The 17,859-nt window shown below is 39.3% G+C and overlaps 1 protein-coding gene across 1 annotated transcript in view; it reads left to right on the top strand.

Annotated features, from left to right (window-relative positions):
- cltca (clathrin, heavy chain a (Hc)) overlaps positions 1-17,859 on the top strand; it is a 36,200-nt gene that overhangs the window by 11,848 nt on the left and 6,493 nt on the right. The window contains exons 3-22 of the mRNA XM_081355169.1: positions 645-913; positions 1,172-1,333; positions 1,700-1,813; positions 2,069-2,242; positions 5,975-6,172; positions 6,534-6,734; positions 9,431-9,583; positions 9,665-9,787; positions 9,957-10,094; positions 10,178-10,342; positions 10,448-10,628; positions 12,407-12,570; positions 14,517-14,642; positions 14,725-14,867; positions 15,212-15,446; positions 15,553-15,675; positions 16,396-16,541; positions 16,711-16,894; positions 17,021-17,213; positions 17,310-17,467. Coding sequence (XP_081211295.1) covers positions 645-913; positions 1,172-1,333; positions 1,700-1,813; positions 2,069-2,242; positions 5,975-6,172; positions 6,534-6,734; positions 9,431-9,583; positions 9,665-9,787; positions 9,957-10,094; positions 10,178-10,342; positions 10,448-10,628; positions 12,407-12,570; positions 14,517-14,642; positions 14,725-14,867; positions 15,212-15,446; positions 15,553-15,675; positions 16,396-16,541; positions 16,711-16,894; positions 17,021-17,213; positions 17,310-17,467 — 3,350 coding nt within the window. The remainder of the gene's footprint in view (positions 1-644; positions 914-1,171; positions 1,334-1,699; positions 1,814-2,068; positions 2,243-5,974; positions 6,173-6,533; positions 6,735-9,430; positions 9,584-9,664; positions 9,788-9,956; positions 10,095-10,177; positions 10,343-10,447; positions 10,629-12,406; positions 12,571-14,516; positions 14,643-14,724; positions 14,868-15,211; positions 15,447-15,552; positions 15,676-16,395; positions 16,542-16,710; positions 16,895-17,020; positions 17,214-17,309; positions 17,468-17,859) is intronic.

The following is a 17,859-nucleotide window of genomic DNA, read 5'->3' as shown; positions in this document are numbered from 1 at the left end:
TTAACAAGTCCCAAATATTTAGGCATAATTTTGGGTTACTGTTGTGCATAACCTTCCTCAAATTAATGCAATCATTTTACATTGTTTAAAAATTTTTTTGTTGGGTGAACTTCACCTTCAGCCTCCACATCCTGGTCTAATGGCTGCCTTAAAAGCAGTCAGCGAAACCAAAAGTAAAACATTTCATGTTGACTTTAAAAATCTTTGCATTTGCTGCAATCCTTGTCTTAATTGTATCGGTACACAAAGATCAGATTAACTGGAACCTGAAAAGTAATTTACCACGTAGATTAGTGTTTTTTATAAATAATCGGTTGGAAGTTAATCAGGTGAGTTCCCGCCAAGTTTTCCTTTCCCATAACACACATTATGTCTTGTGCTAAGATGAAATCAGTCTCTGGTGTTTAATTTGAGATGTCTAAATTGTGTTCCGTTCACAAATTCTCTCCACACTCGCTTTTTGATTTGCTTGGCTTCATTTGTCTAACTGCTGAATGAGCTGTCATGGTGGGCTTGCCTGATGCACTTCCAGCCATGACTGACAATATTTCTACCCTGATTTCTTTGTAATCTAATTAAATGCTTTTATGTGTATAAAAGTCAAAATGTTTTCTACAATGACATTTCTCCTTTGTTCCTCTCAGCTGCCAAAACCCTTCAGATCTTTAACATCGAGATGAAGAGTAAGATGAAAGCCCACACCATGACCGATGATGTCACTTTCTGGAAGTGGATCTCTCTTAACACGGTCGCCCTGGTGACCGATAACGCTGTCTATCATTGGAGCATGGAGGGAGACTCTCAGCCGGTCAAAGTGTTTGACAGACATTCCAGCCTGGCAGGCTGTCAAATCATCAACTACCGCACCGATGCCAAGCAGAAGTGGCTGCTGCTCATTGGCATTTCTGCTCAGGTGTCATAATCATTTTAAATAATCACTCAGGAATTATGCACACTATTCTAGACATACACGTGCTCACATTGAAATATTGTTTTCTTTATTTCTTGCGTTCATTATTTCCTTTTCATATAAATGACTTTTTCTGTAATTTATTTATTTATTATTATTATATTAGTTAATCATTTCTTTTGTTTTTCTTTCAGTCAGATGTTGGATATTAAATCAAAGGCATTTTTCCAAATCTCTCTATTATTCTGTTTCTTGTTATAGCAAAACAGAGTTGTTGGTGCCATGCAGCTGTACTCAGTTGACAGGAAGGTGTCACAGCCTATCGAGGGTCATGCCGCAGCCTTTGGCCAGTTCAAAATGGAGGGGAATACAGAAGAATCCACTCTCTTCTGTTTCGCTGTGCGGGGTCAGGCAGGAGGAAAGGTGCATTGCCAAATGTCTTTATAGTATTTAATTGCATTAACTAGAAACATTTTACTCTGCATAAATGACCAAATTTACCAGTATTCCTAACATGGTTGTCTAAGAAAAATAGGAAGTTGTTTGGACAGTTTTTTGGGTGTTAACTGCTGTTTTTGAGGAAGAGGTCATGTAGCTTGCTAGTTTTAGTTTCAGATGTTCATGTTACTAATATTATTGAACAACATTCACTTAATTTAATTACATTCCTGAGCTAATTATTGATGATCGCTTAATTTGTCTCTTACACCTGTTGCATCATTTTTGAAGCACTTTGAGATGTGTGTATTACGTCACACCATGAAATTTACTAAATGATTCACTATGCAGCTTCATATTATTGAAGTGGGGACACCACCGACTGGCAACCAGCCATTCCCAAAGAAAGCTGTGGATGTATTCTTCCCTCCAGAAGCGCAAAATGACTTCCCCGTGGCCATGCAGGTATGAGCTTTCTTGGTCTTTTCCAGTTAAATGAGACATTATTTTCTTCCTTCCTGAAAATTTTAAAATATTATCAAATAGAAAAGTCATTTTCAGTTGTAGTAATATTTCAAAATATTACTTTTTAGAGTGTTTTTGATCAAATACATGCAGACAAATGGTGATCTTAAGAGAACTTTTTTCTAAAAAAATTCAACCCTAAAATTTTGAATGAGAAAGTAAATTTAATGCAATGCAACATTTCTCATTACACAGATCAGTTCCAAACAGGACGTCGTATTTCTCATCACTAAATATGGTTACATTCATCTGTACGACCTGGAAACGGGCACCTGCATCTATATGAACCGAATCAGCGGAGAGACCATTTTTGTGACGGCACCCCACGAAGCCACAGCTGGAATCATCGGTGTCAACAGGAAAGGACAGGTACGTGTTGAAAAAAGCCACAATGTTTACAATTTTCAGGAAAATCAACCTTCAAATGGCTTACTTACAGTTGTCTCTGCATGTTAAGCTGGGTTAGGAGGAAGGATATTAACATTGAAATAATGACACGCTTTAGCTGTAATTAGTGTCGGTATTTCAGATTTCTAGCAGCTGTGTCACTTTGATCCTGCACTGTGGAGCTCTATGTGTGCGTTTGGTCGGATCTCCGCTCTGTCAGACGGAATCCGAGGACACAACTCAGCTGATTACCCCAGAGGCAGAACATTTAATACCCCGTCTTACTGAGACACGGAAACCGCCCATCCTCCCTCTACACATTTCCCTCAATCTTTCCTAGCTTGAAGCTTTTGTCATTGTTTTCCATCACTGAAATTTTCACTTAACTTATATATAGAAGACACCATATTTCTTAAAAGCATTGTGATGTCATAAATGAGGTCAAAAGGATACATTTCTCCCCAGTTCAGCATGCTGAATCCCAGGACGTTAGATTTATAATATTAATACTTGGGTGCTCACAGTATCTCTGGTGAGTCAACACTCCTTTCCAAAGGCTCTCCTTGTTCACAATGCTCCTTTATGAGCTTGTTAATGGATCCCGCAAGCGGGTAAATAATTTTCCAGCCTTGCCGGAGAAAGTCTTAAATTATGCAGCAGGTGACAGAAAGCCTATCCGATCCGTGTCACGTTGAACCTGGAGAGCACTGTTACCTTTCTCAATTATACAGAACCTCCGCCTGGGTCGACCAACAATGCCGTGCACAACATAACAAAGGTGAACGGCGTAGCGTTAATGCATTGTTCGACTAATAGACTGAAGTGTTATGTGTGTTTTGGCTTACAGTTGTTATTTTGTAGAGCATTACGTAGTTGGGTTACAATTAGTTGATCTATTATTTATCATGTGGTAGTAAGATCTAGTACATAATGGATGGATTCGTTATCGAGTAAATTTCACACTGGAATAATTGTCTGAGTATGATTTATTGAAGTTTAGGTAAAGGAAAAGGTATGCAGATCTCTCTTCCTGCCCCTGTTTCCCCTTCTCATACTGGCATTCTCCATCTTCCTGTGCTCTGCACCACTCAGCACTGGTGGGTGATGAAAAGTCAGGTTCTAACCAGCTGCGTCTGCACTCGTGAGCAGAGTGACCTTGAAAGAGAGCCTTCACTGAAAATAGCTGCAGAGAATGCAAGAGGGAGGCTGAGAGAGAGAGAGCGAGAGAGAAAAAAGTGGCAGTTATCATGTGATCTTGCCGTGGGAGGCATTGACTGGCATCCTAAATCCTTTCACGTTAACAGAGGCGGAACCGGAGCGCCAATCACAGTGTGCGTAGGGAGAATGCATCATCAGCTTCTGTGACATCACGCTTTGCCCTCTCTTTTTCCCTCGATCAAGCCTACTACACTCTGATACTGAATTGGACAATTGTAACATGACTCTCAATAAGTCAAATGTCTGGTCTGTTAGTACTTCAGCCCCTAGACAGCCCCTATGGACTGGATAAAAAATGTGCAATGGACACACAAAATATTTCTATTATTATTGTGAGATTTGTCGAACTGTTTAAATATATATATTTTTCATTTGAAAATGAATGGTTATTATACAATGCAAAAATATATTAAATTAGTCAAAACGGCTGTGGCATTGTATACATTTAAGCAAACTGGAATTGATATCTTGTCCATTTGAGAACAGAGATACTGGGATGTGCTCTGCGCAGATGTTTGAATTTGTGGTCCTCATCAGGAATGACTCATTATTACTATCATCATCTCCTCAGGCCTTGGGCTTTTATTGACGTCAATGCAGCGTTTCTTCCCTGTTGGCCACTGCAGCCCCTGTCTATCACACACACACACGCAAATGTAATCTCTCATTCACTTGCCCTCTCCTTTTCTTTCTCTCTCACTGCCTCTTTGTGGAGGAAAGCTGATAGACACAATGAGCTGCTCTATTTTTACTCCTCTCCTTAGTGACTCTGCCTCCCTCCATCTCTGGGCGAGCTGACCCATATTGTTGGGGGTAGGCCGTTCGGGTTTAACGGAGAGTCATGTGCATCCATGCAGAATAACGGCTGTGACTTTGACCTGCTGATGCCGATCTAGAACACACAGTAGCTTACAAACACTCGCGACATGCAGCAGAGATACAGTGCACTCTTACACTGCACCTTTTTGGTTGCAAGAAATTAAATAGTCCTAATTTTTTTTTATCTTGATTCATTTAAAATAACTTGCTCTCATTTGTCTAGTTTAATCAGTGTTCATACAAGTTAAGTATGCATTAAACATCATAAATCTGTTTTACTTGATTGTGTATGTCACTGTTTCAACCTAGTACAGTAGCTGGAGAAATTGTCCTTCCAGGCTTTAATATGTACTGTACTTCCTGAGAAATATTGCTGAACATTGTGCTTTAACTGGCAACTTTAACTTGTCTCTTGGCCAAATATCTTCATTAATAATACCAAACTTTATAAGCGTCTCTCAAACGACCTTCTGGCTGGTCAGTAATTTTTAAATGTTTTATTAGTGGCACGTTTTATTAGAAATAAAGATAAGATGCTTGATCAAAGCCGTGACTTGGTTGAAAGAGGACTCCCTCCACATCTCACTGCACTCCTGCGTCTGATCATGTTACATACTTGAGACGAGCATTAGTATGCACCTTAGCTTCAGTGTGAGGAGGTCAGCTGATACGAGGTGTTATGTTTTCTCATTAACGGGCATTGAAAGGGGATATTATACAACAGATCAGTTGTGCTCTGTGTGTGATGGCTTTTCCTGCTGCTTTTATGCAGGTGACCATGAACATTTTCAAGTTTGCGGTATTGCTGTGAGTGTGATAACTGTCAAAAATCAGCTAGTTATAGAAACCTTGTGTAATTCAAAGTCTCAAAATATAAGAGTTGTTATTTAAATGCTTAGAGTTATATGAGGTTTGGGCACTGGGAATGTCCCTGAACTTCCTGTTTGTTCTTCCTTCCTGGTGCTGAATTACAAGCTCTGTTGAGCAAATTTAACAAATAAAGACATTTAAAACAGATTTTTTTTTATATTTTATTATTATTATTATTATTATTATTATTATTAAGAAATTAAAAATTAGATTTTAGCCTTTTGGCATAAACAAATAGATAAATAACATCAAATACAAATTATTAATTTAACAAATTATGAAATGATCTTTTATTAACAAACAGATAAATTACAGTATAATAATAATAATAGTAATAATAATAAAACTAATAATAAAATGAATGAGAAATAAGAACATTTCTCAGTGTTAGAGTTGTTCATTCTCCTGTCTTTTCCTGGTCTGATTCTCTATAGCCCCTTTCACATGGCACGTTGATCCCGGGAAATTGCTGTAAAATTGCTAGAGTGCCTTCTGTGTGAACGCAAACATGTCCCGGGATCGAAAAAATGTCTTTACGGGATCTTTACAGGATGTGTGTGAACGCACTCACAGATTCCAGAAAATCACTGGCAGTGTGAATGAACCAAAATCAAACGATCCCGTGACAAATCTCGGGACGCATTATCCGTGTATTTTCCGGAATCTCTGTGTGAAAGGGGCTTATATGCACCAGAAATGTGGTCTGAAAGATAAAATGTCTCACCTTACTGTACATCAGTGCGAATGAAAATAACTAATTGCGAATATAAATCACAAACTCTGTTACTTTATTGCGTGTTTTCTTAGGTGTTGTCAGTGTGTGTTGAGGAGGAGAACATCATCCAGTACATCACCAATGTGCTGCAGAACCCAGACCTGGCTTTACGTATGGCGGTCCGGAATAATCTGGCGGGAGCAGAAGAGCTGTTCGGCCGCAAGTTTAACAACCTTTTTGCCGCAGGGAGCTACTCAGAGGCAGCTAAAGTGGCCGCTAACGCTCCAAAGGTGAGGAGAGCTGAATATTATTTCATAATTATAGCTTGATATTATAAATAACATAAAAAGTAACAATGAATTTGTATATGTGTGTGTGTGTGTGTGTGTGTGTGTGTGTGTGTGTGTGTGTGTGTGTGTGTGTGTGTGTGTGTGTGTGTGTATATATATGTGTATATATATATTATTATTATTATTATTATTATTATTATTATTATTATTAGTGTTATAAAACAACTATGTAATAATTATATAAATATTATGTTAAATAATATTCACTTGATTCAACAATTGTAATGGTTGGGCTCTAGTTTATGTATGTGTTTGTCATATTTGCTTGCTGACCCACTTCTCTTCATCTTCTTTATCTCAGGGTATCCTGCGCACCCCTGATACCATCCGCCGGTTCCAGAGCGTCCCGGCCCAGCCTGGCCAGACGTCCCCGCTGCTGCAGTATTTCGGAATCCTGCTGGACCAGGGCCAACTCAACAAGTTTGAGTCTCTGGAGCTGTGCAGACCTGTCCTTCAGCAGGGCCGCAAACAACTGCTGGAGAAATGGCTGAAGGAGGACAAGGTATGTGGAGGAGGTCGCAGGGGAGATGGGTTATCTCCACACACACCCACAAGAGCCACTTCCTCTGCACGCATGTGTTTGTGTGAGAGGCGCAGGGAACAGAGTGTGCTCTTCACATGTGGTTTTTTTTTTTCACAAACAGAAAGAATGCATCCATATTTTTGTGACAAAGAAAGGGTCTGTGTGAAAACAGACTGTGTTGATTGTGAGAATGACTGTTTGTGTGTGAATGTGTGTGTGTTTGTCTGTTATCTAAGATGTTTGCTTTAGATGTGATGTCATGTGTTTGTTATGTGGGGCGAGGGGTGTTTGGGTTCTTTCCTTCTGAAGCACAGAAGAGGAAAGTCTTGGGATTTTTTTCCAGCTTGTTTTTTTACAATCCACACTCAAAATAACTAAAAATGTTCTTTCTCATAGTCTCAACAAGTAACATCTCTCGGTTTATTGATTGTACTGACGTGATTTGTTGTTCCACGACCATGATTTATTTGGAGAGTTGAGGACCATGATCCTTTGCTCATTCCTGAAATACATTTGAATGGAATAAATACACACAAAGAACACTATACCTAATAAAGCTTTCCTTGCATTCAATGCAACCTTACAATTAAACCTTATACACCACAGTTTAAAAATTTGGGGTCAGTTAGAATTTTTTTTTTTTTTTAAAGGAAGTTAATACATTTTATTTCGCAAGACCACATTAAATTGACCTGAAGTGACATTAAAAGACTTTATAATGTTACAAATGATTTATATTTGAAATGCTGTGCTTTTGAACTGCCCATTGATCAAGTGATACAAAAACTGTATCACAGTTTTCTGTAACTCTATCACAGTTTTCACAAAATTATTAAGCAACATAACTATTCTCAACACTGAGAACTATTATATAATAATAAAATATGTTGCTGGAGCTGCAAATCAGCATATTAGACACGGAAGACTGGAGTAATGATGCTGAAAATTCAGCTTTGCATCACAGGAATAAATTACATTTTAAAATATATTAAAAAAGTAATGTACATACAGTAATATACAGTACATATAATGTTTTTACTGTATTTTTGAACATTAAAATCTTACCAACCCCAAATTCTTAAACAGTATGCTAAACTTAGCATATAGAGCACCTTTATTAATTTATGCATATTTCTCACATTCACATTGTCTTATAAACTAGCAATCATTAAAGGTGCCGTAGAATGGATTATTTTATTATTTTATAATGTTTCCTGGGGTGCCCTTATAATGTTAGTATGTTTATTAGATCAAAATTTGTTATAATTTAGAAATAAAAGGCATATTTCCTAGCCTGATTTCATACCCTGATCTGGACACTCTGTTTGAAGGGGCGTGTCTGCTGTGAGACTTCAGTGTAAACGCCCACTGCTGTGATTGGCTGACATGCTTGCATATGAAATATCTGGCATTACATGTAGAGCTATCTGGAAAACATTTACTATTACAGCGATTATACGTTTTTACTATTACAGCTATCGGGATTAACGAATCATGATAAGTTTTTTAAGTATTTAGATCTATTCCAGCATTGAGCAGATGACAGCCTGTCGATCGCGTGAATGAAGATCTTATCACTGCAACGCGATTTACTGATGCATAAACAGTGTTGAACGACTTTGAGAGAAAGATTATCTGTCTGGACTTGAACAATTACACATCAGAAATTCACATAACCCACTGGTTCTCCAGAGGCTCGGATGAAGGAGCTAAAAAAATATTTTTGTGTTCATTTGTAGTTACATCCAAACACTGAGCAACTGCCATGCTTCGTTCGCTCGTCTGCAAGCCACGATGTCTCTCGAGGAAAAAACAATATTGCGCTGGATCTAGATAACACAGTGTAAATTATCGTTAATAAAATCACTACTTGCCGCTTGCGGGAATATAACGTTAGTTGAAATTGCCCCCTTCGTCCGTTTGAGACGCCGAGAGAAGCCTGGCTGCTTGATATTGTTCCAGGTTAGAAAAACAGTCCGCGGTGAAATGGGCAGAGCAACTAACAACTTCGAATTAAACTGTAGCGGTATCCGATTATAGATAGATTATAGATAGACTATAGATAGATCTGCCATTTTCTCTATGATCCTCGCTTGTTTCTTCACCTGCAGAACTTCCGATGATTCGGCTGTGCAGTTTCGCCTGGCACTGAGCATGGGCTGGCTTATGCAAATTTTTAGAGGCGTACATATTAATGATCCCAACTGTTGCGTCACAGTTGGTGTTATGTGGAGATTCGCCTGTTTTACAGGGGTGTTTTTCAAAAACGAGATTTAAATAAGAAAGAGAAAACTATGGTGTTTGAGACTCACTGTATGTCATGTCCATGTACTGAACTCTTGTTATTTAACTATGCCAAGATAAATTCAATTTCACATTCTAGGGCACCTTTAAATAGACTTATGTAAGTGTTAAAAACATAAAATATACATCATAGGTTCATTTCATTCAGACTTACGGTTCAGTAAGGAAGTCAGTTGTTTTAGAAACGATTTTTAAATGATTTTGAATGAATGACTAAGTGAGTTGAACATGCTAAATAATGAGTTTTGTGTTATTCATAAAAAAGAATCGGTTCTTAAGAATCAAATGGATGTGATTTGAACACTGCACTCTAAAATTGTGCTTTTAATGTGTTTTTAACCTTTATTGTGAAATTGTGGTGTTCTCTTCAGCTTGAATGCTCGGAGGAGTTGGGTGACCTGGTAAAGTCTGTGGACCCCACTCTAGCTCTCAGCGTCTATCTGAGGGCCAACGTACCTAACAAAGTCATTCAGTGTTTCGCAGAAACCGGCCAGTTCCCCAAGATCGTCCTGTACGCCAAAAAGGTATGATGACCGATCAGATTTCAAGCTAAATTTGGGCTCAAATGAAACTGGTTTAAAAACATACTCATTTGGTGGTTACAGGTGGGCTACACTCCAGACTGGATCTTCCTGCTGAGGAATGTGATGCGGATCAGTCCGGATCAGGGTCTGCAGTTTGCTCAGATGCTTGTTCAGGATGAGGAACCGCTGGCTGACATCACACAGGTCAGGAACGAAGGAGGATAGGAGATGAAAGTGAAGTGGGAGGTTGAGAAGAAAGGAACGAAAGGAGTATTTGAAATGATTTAGAGAGAAACTGTGACCCCCCCGGACCTGTTTTTATGACTCAATTTAATGAACTGACGTTCACTGACAAACTGCGTTTTTCTCCCAGATCGTTGATGTGTTTATGGAGTACAACCTGGTCCAGCAGTGCACGTCCTTCCTTTTGGATGCTCTGAAAAACAACCGCCCATCAGAAGGACCACTGCAGACCCGTCTGCTGGAGATGAACCTGATGCATGCACCACAGGTACACAATGCAGAAAAACATACTGAAAAGCATCTTGACACACTTATGGTCAGACTCTTTTCAAGCAAAATGGTCTCTCGCAGGTTGCGGATGCCATCCTAGGAAACCAGATGTTCACGAACTACGATCGTGCCCATATTGCCCAGCTGTGTGAGAAGGCGGGGCTTCTGCAGAGAGCTTTGGAGCACTACACTGACCTGTACGACATCAAACGAGCTGTCGTACACACGCACCTGCTCAACCCGGAGGTACCCAACAAGTGTTGACTTCTCTTATCTTTTCATTCATGCCGAATTAAAGTATGACTGTTTTTTAATCTGTCTCTCTTCATTTTGCTCTGTTAATGTCTGCAGTGGCTGGTGAACTACTTTGGCTCTCTGTCAGTGGAGGACTCTGTGGAGTGTCTGAGAGCCATGCTATCTGCTAACATCAGGCAGAATCTGCAGATCTGTGTCCAGGTGGCTTCCAAGTATCACGAGCAGCTGTCTACACAGTCCCTCACGGAGCTTTTCGAGTCTTTCAAGAGTTTTGAGGGTAAGAACATCCTTTCATTCCTTCTGTTTTATTATCTGGTGTAACAGGAAAGTTCAACCACTTTGACACGAGCGCTTTAAAGGTGGTATCAGTGATTTCAGGCCCAAAAATATTTTATCACATTCATCTAATCTTTCCTAACGTTCCGCTAGCTGCCCGCCCCATAAGCATGCCGTCAAAAAAATGCGTCTCTGTAGGCAGCCTAGGCTCTGAGATCTGCACACAAAAACAAATGGTTTAGCCAAACACTCAAAACCAAAACAAATAGTGTTCCAACCAATCACCGACAGGGGGAGGGTGTTGTGAGGTTTTGTGCTCGTGCACGGCTGCACGCGAAGTCAGAGCTGAAGAAAAAGCTGGCACAAAACCTCACAACACCCTCCCCCTGTCGGTGATTGGTTGGAACACTATTTGTTTTGGTTTTGAGTGTTTGGCTAAACCATTTGTTTTTGTGTGCAGATCTCAGAGCCTAGGCTGCCTACAGAGACACGTTTTTTGACGGCATGCTTATGGGGCGGGCAGCTAGCGGATCGTTAGGAAAGATTAGATGAATGTGATAAAAATATTTTTGGGCCTGAAATCACTGATACCACCTTTAACAGTCATGGAAAACCTAGGCATGTCATACAAGATCAATATAATTGGAGTTTATGAAATTATTCTAGATTTATCTGTTGTATTTAAAGGAATAGTTCTCCCAGAAATTATCTCATAATTTACTCACCCTCAAGCCATCCTCGGTGTATATGACTTCCTTCTTTCAGCTGAACACAATCTGAGTTCTATTAATATCCTGGCTCTTCCCAACTTTGTAATGGCATTCAAAGGGCATCTATAGTTTTCGAAGCTCCAAAAAGCACATCCATCCATCATAAAAGTAACAAAATACCTTCCGTCACTTAGATATACGTCACAATAGGAAAGAAAAAACTATCACAAATTCTCATGCATTTTGAGGCTAATTTTGAAAGCAAGAACAAGGCCTTTTGAGTCAATTCGTTTAAAATTTTGATTGCACAAATGGGTTGGCGAATGATACAGTAAGCCTTATCCAATATTTAGAAACAACTGTAAGGTTCATAAAGTTCATTCAAAAGCAATAAGACTGAAAAAGAAGTGTTGGATAAACCCAACATTTTTCCTGCAAATATGTATCCCACCTAGAGTTTACATTGCCCATGTAGTTTCATTTGATACATTTGGCTGGCCTAACACTTCTGTTGGCAGACACTGCCAGAACATCACTCTTAAATGTCTTTGAACTTGTATCTAAACACTCGTGGTCACTCTGCTGTTTGGCTTTCATAGTGCAGACACAATTTGACTGGTATCTTGGCCGTGTAATGGCTCTGTTCTGTGTGTGGAGCAGCATGTAGCCTTCCGTTCTGGGCTAAGTAGGACAAAAGGTTTGGCAATCAGCAGGCAGCAGCACAGGGCCTGCGGCCACCCACAATCCCTCAGGCTTTTCACATGACAGCAAGAGTAAGAGTGCTTTTGACAAGAAGCTAGATTTTAATGGAAATGCAATGCTCATGCAAATGTAGCGGTCTGATCAGTAATTTAAAGGGTTTGCGCACCCTGTCATCATTTACTCGCCCTCATGTCGTTCCAAACCCGTTTGACTTTCCTCTGTGGAACATAAAATAATTTAAAAGGACGAAAAAGCACCATAAAAATATCACACAAAATCTGCACATACAAAATGTGTAGATCAAACCGCAACCAGAAGTCTGTCCAGTGAAAGTCAAGCGTCATTTATTGTTCTGTGCTGGATGCAGGTCTGTTCTACTTCCTCGGCTCAATTGTGAACTTCAGCCAGGACCCAGAGGTGCATTTCAAATACATCCAGGCCGCATGCAAGACGGGCCAAATCAAAGAGGTGGAGCGGATCTGTCGGGAAAGCAACTGCTACGACCCTGAACGAGTCAAGAACTTTCTCAAGGTACTGCCAAGACTCTGTCAGTAAAACCCGTCTGAAACGATCCATTGCCGACCGCAAAAAGCACATTATATTCTCTAGTTTCTCCTCTGTTAAAACTCTTTCCATCTTTGCCCCTCATTACATTTCCTGTTTTGTTCTCTTCTACTGATCTGTCTTTTATCATTACGTGTAAGCCATTTGCAATTTCAGATGCAAGTGGACAAAATGAACTTTTTTTGTTTGTTTGTTTGTTCTTTAGTACATTGTTTTAATGGGGGGATCCAATACATATATTCTCTTTTCTTTAAAAAGGAATCCCCATTGAGATCAGGCAGCCATGTTCCTGTAGTTTTCTAGTTTTTGATCTCACTATTTAATCCTCACGGTGGCTGTTGTTATCTCCTGTGCTTTACCCTGTACTTTTTGGATGGTCAGGACTTGTATAAGGTAAAGTCATCCTAAGACTCCTTTTACTTTTATTCCCCTTTTCTTTTCTTTTGTCATCCCTTCTTTTCTCCCAATGGTCAGTTGAAGGATTAATACTGGGATTGGTGTGTGCGATGCACATACAGGGAGGTTTCGTAAAGCATTGACTGCTGGGAACAACCCTCTCTCGGCCTGAACTTGACCCCTCCCCTGATGATCGTAGCGAGTGACCGGGCTGAGATTGAGCTTGTGGTTTTGTGGTAGTGTGTTGATGTGTGTTTGGCTGTGGTTGATTTGTGGTGACCGTGTTCTGCAGAAATGGAAGCCTTGGGTCTTTTTCAGAATCTATTCCACCAGAGTCAGACCATATAAAGTTGACCTCACAGTTGGACTCTGCCATGCCAGCTTCAGAGGGTGGGTCCGGACAGCCACGTTTTTGTGGAATGATTTTGAGACTCGCTTAAGTTTAAAATAGTCTCGTTTAAGGCTTCAGTGCAAACGTTCGGCCTCTGTAAATGTTTGTAGCTTCATGTTTTGAAGGTTGTGGAGGTCAGTCTGTGGTGTTTCTGTGGAGTGAAGTGTACAATCCCAGTTCATTAATCCTGTATGTGTTGTAAACTGCACTCTTGTGTGGCAGAAGAATTGTTACATGTTATAACCAGCAGGGGGAGCAAAGCTGCCACATCAAAACCTGAGATGATTCAAGCCTTGTGTTCAGTTATAGACTTTCCTTTTTTTACCACTAACCACTTAATTCTTCCAAAAAACATATTTTTGGACTACTCGATTGCCCTCTAATCTTGTCTTGCCCTCTAAATGTTTTTATTGCTTAAACATTTAATTTTCTTATTATATCTTTAAATTGTAAATTATTTCGTTGGGTTTTTATAGAACTATGTTTTTATTAAATATATAACATTTTAAATTATGAATCAATTGGTAGGTTTTTACAAAACTATTTTTTTATTGCTTTAATATATATATATATTTTAATTATTCATTACTCTGTAGGGTTTTTTTTTATTAATTACTTGGTAGGTTTTTGTAGAACTAATCATTTTCAGTAATTTTAGTATTTATTTTTAACAAATACAGTCAAATCTGTTTCATAAGCTTTGTCATCCATACATTTTCAAGTTTTGTAAAATTGAGTCTTTCACACTAGACTTTGAGCATGCGAGATTTCTTATGACGTCATGCTCTGCAGCTCTTTTTCTTAAACACGAATTCATATAACGAATAGTAATACACTCAAAATGTAAAAAGAAAAACCTAATCTACTCGACTTCACTGAAAAAATATCGTTTACATGCGTTTGAATGGAAGTCAATGGAACGAAAAGTGCGGTGTGACCGCCCCTTTATACTGAATAATTAATAGAATGTTTTGCATTAAATTTCGTTCTATTGATGAAGTCACTCTTAAACTTTAAAAACCGCCTGGAGTTATTTACTGATTTGACTGTATTACTGAACACATGCCTTTTGTCCGTCTGACATCTGATGTTATCTTATCGTTTCCCCATCGTGTTTGACTGACAGGAAGCTAAACTCACTGACCAGCTGCCTCTCATCATTGTGTGCGATCGTTTCGACTTTGTCCATGACCTCGTACTCTACCTGTACCGAAACAGCCTGCAGAAGTACATCGAAATCTACGTGCAGAAGGTGAGGAACCTTTAGTTACACAGTCACAAAGCCTTTGTAGTCAAGCAATGAACAAAAATGAAATGATAATTTGTACATGTAGGTGAACCCAAGCCGTCTGCCTGTGGTGATTGGAGGGCTCCTCGATGTTGACTGCTCTGAGGACGTCATCAAGAACCTGATCCTGGTTGTGCGGGGCCAATTTTCCACCGATGAGCTGGTGGCAGAGGTTGAGAAGAGAAACCGGTATGAACAATATCGAACGTAAAGTTGTCAAAACAAAGCAATTGAAAGCATGATGCTAAGCTATCTTGGATTTAGATCTATTCCAGGATGCTTCTGTTTATTTTTGGTGATGTTTAATCATTTGTTTGTGTACAGCATAAGAGTTTCCAGATGAAATTTTGATTGCAGAAGTAAACACAGAAAACAAACAGCAGTAGCTGTTCTGATTGTTTAACAATGGCGCTTACATTTGCAATATGGTGTTTGTAATCATTTTGTGAGGGGGAAAAATGACTTAAACACTGGAAGTGGATGTCTGGGGGTGAAAAAAATGATATGATAGCTTAAATGAGTTTCTTTTGCAGACTGAAGCTGCTGTTGCCATGGCTGGAGTCTCGTATCCACGAGGGCTGTGAGGAGCCAGCTACCCACAATGCCCTGGCCAAGATCTATATTGACAGCAACAACAACCCCGAACGCTTCCTGCGAGAGAACCCGTACTACGACAGCCGCGTGGTGGGGAAATACTGTGAGAAAAGAGACCCTCACTTGGCCTGTGTGGCCTATGAGAGAGGACAGTGCGACCAGGAGCTCATAAGCGTTAGTAATGCTCAACCATAAATAAGTTTAGAGCCTGTTATTCCAAGTTCCGTTCAACCAAACGACATGAAATATAAACTATGTATCTTTATATTTTTCTACACAGGTCTGCAATGAGAACTCGCTGTTCAAGAGTTTGTCCCGGTACTTGGTGCGCCGCAGAGACCCGGAGCTCTGGGCCAGTGTGCTTCTGGAGACCAACCCCTTTAGGAGGCCTCTTATTGACCAGGTACACATATATATGTGTCGCACTCATCTCTCACAATACATAAACATGGCTCATACAGGAACTGGAAGTGCATGATTGTTATGTTTTATTAATTTCACTTTAATATTGGGTGAAATAGTCTATTTTAAATAGATCAAATTAATGTTATTGCTGTATTGAATGCATTGTATAAATAATCACCATTCAACTCCACCATCTGGGATGAGTTTTTTTTCCCCCCAATTAGTTTGTTCCAATGCATTCTGGGATTCCTAAATATAATTATGCTACCTTCTGTCTTTACTTTGGGAAGCGTAGTAAAATATATATTTTTAATTAAGCAGCACAACTGTTTTCAACATTATTTCTGAAAGGATCATTAGACACTGAAGACTGGAGTTATGATGATGAAGATTCAGCTTAGCCATCACAGGAATAAATTACATTTTAAAATGTATTCAAATACAAAAGTTATTTTAGATCGTTATATTTCACAATATTACCATTTTTACTGTATTGTTGATCCAATAAATGCAACCTTGGTGAACATAAAAGACTTTCAAAAACATTTAAAACATACATTACCGACCACAGACTAAGTGTAGATAATGTTTTAGATGTGTTTTATACTCTGCACTTATCATTAACTCAAATTATAAGCAATAAATCTCTGATTCTCTTTTGACCTTCTTGTATGGTTTTGGAAAGTGCTGGTGTTCAAGTTGTTATTCGTGTCTTTAGGTGGTGCAGACAGCCCTGTCAGAGACTCAGGACCCAGAGGAAGTGTCGGTCACAGTGAAGGCCTTCATGACTGCTGACCTGCCCAATGAACTCATTGAGCTGCTGGAAAAGATCGTCCTGGACAACTCGGTCTTCAGTGAACACAGGTGCATAAGCCCAAAAATATTCCAACACATAAACAGCTGGGCTTTTTTGTGTATTTTCTGTCTTTTACAGACATTAAATTCCTTGCCCAAACAGTCTTGCACAACTTTTTTTAATGCAAATGAATATTAAATCCTTAACTCATTTAAATAATCCTCATCTCTTTCCTAGAAACCTGCAGAACCTGCTCATCCTAACAGCCATCAAAGCGGACCGCACCCGTGTCATGGAATACATCAACCGCCTGGACAATTATGACGCCCCAGACATTGCTAACATTGCCATCAGCAGCGAGCTGTTTGAGGAGGCCTTTGCTATCTTTAAGAAGTTTGATGTCAACACCTCTGCAGTGCAGGTATATGGTCGAGCCATAATCAGTAAATCTCTCAGCAGCTCTCGTCCTTCATTTTCAAGTAGGCTTGCTAATGTGATTTATTGAATGGCAGATAAGTAAAGAGCTGATGTTTCCTGTCCTCCTCAGGTTCTGATTGAGCACATCAGTAATCTGGACCGGGCGTACGAGTTTGCAGAGCGCTGTAATGAACCTGCGGTGTGGAGTCAGCTGGCTAAGGCGCAGCTGCAAAAGGGTCTCGTCAAAGAGTCCATTGACTCCTACATCAAGGCTGATGACCCCTCGGCTTACATGGAGGTTGTTCAGGCTGCTGACCAGAGTGGTATGGCCTCTTCAGTTCTAGTCCTAGATAATAAATCATTTTACTTATGGACTTTTTCCTCTGATTCTATATTCACATCTATTTTTCCTGGCTAAGGTAACTGGGAGGACCTGGTGAAGTTTTTGCAGATGGCCAGAAAGAAGGCCAGAGAGTCATACGTGGAGACAGAGCTGATCTTCGCACTGGCCAAAACCAACCGTCTTGCTGAACTGGAGGAGTTTATAAATGGACCCAATAATGCACACATCCAGCAGGTAATGCACAATTGCTTTTTATGAATTGCTTGTTAATTTAATGTGTAATAACAGTGTATATGGTTGCACTTTATTTTAAGGTGCCCTTGTTATAGTGTAATTACACAAATAAGCACTGTGGAATATTAACATTTACTTACTATATAATAAGGGTTAGGTTTATGGTTGGTGCTTGTTACACATCTGTACTTTAGTTATAACAGTAAATTATGCATGATTACAAGGACACTAAAATAAAGTGTTACCGTGTTATTTATATACTTTTATAGTATTTATTAATCATTTGAATTAGCTTTTATTTTTATATTTTTAGTTTTCATTTTAGTATACAGTTTTGTTAAATGAAAGTTATTTAGCTTAAGTTTTAGATACGTTTCTATTTAGCTTTAATT

Source organism: Scardinius erythrophthalmus (assembly GCF_964197995.2).
Source record: "Scardinius erythrophthalmus genome assembly, chromosome: 23".
Classification (NCBI taxonomy): Eukaryota; Metazoa; Chordata; class Actinopteri; order Cypriniformes; family Leuciscidae; genus Scardinius; species Scardinius erythrophthalmus.
Note: the sequence above shows the minus strand (reverse complement) of the source record. Positions and strands in the feature narration are given on the sequence as shown.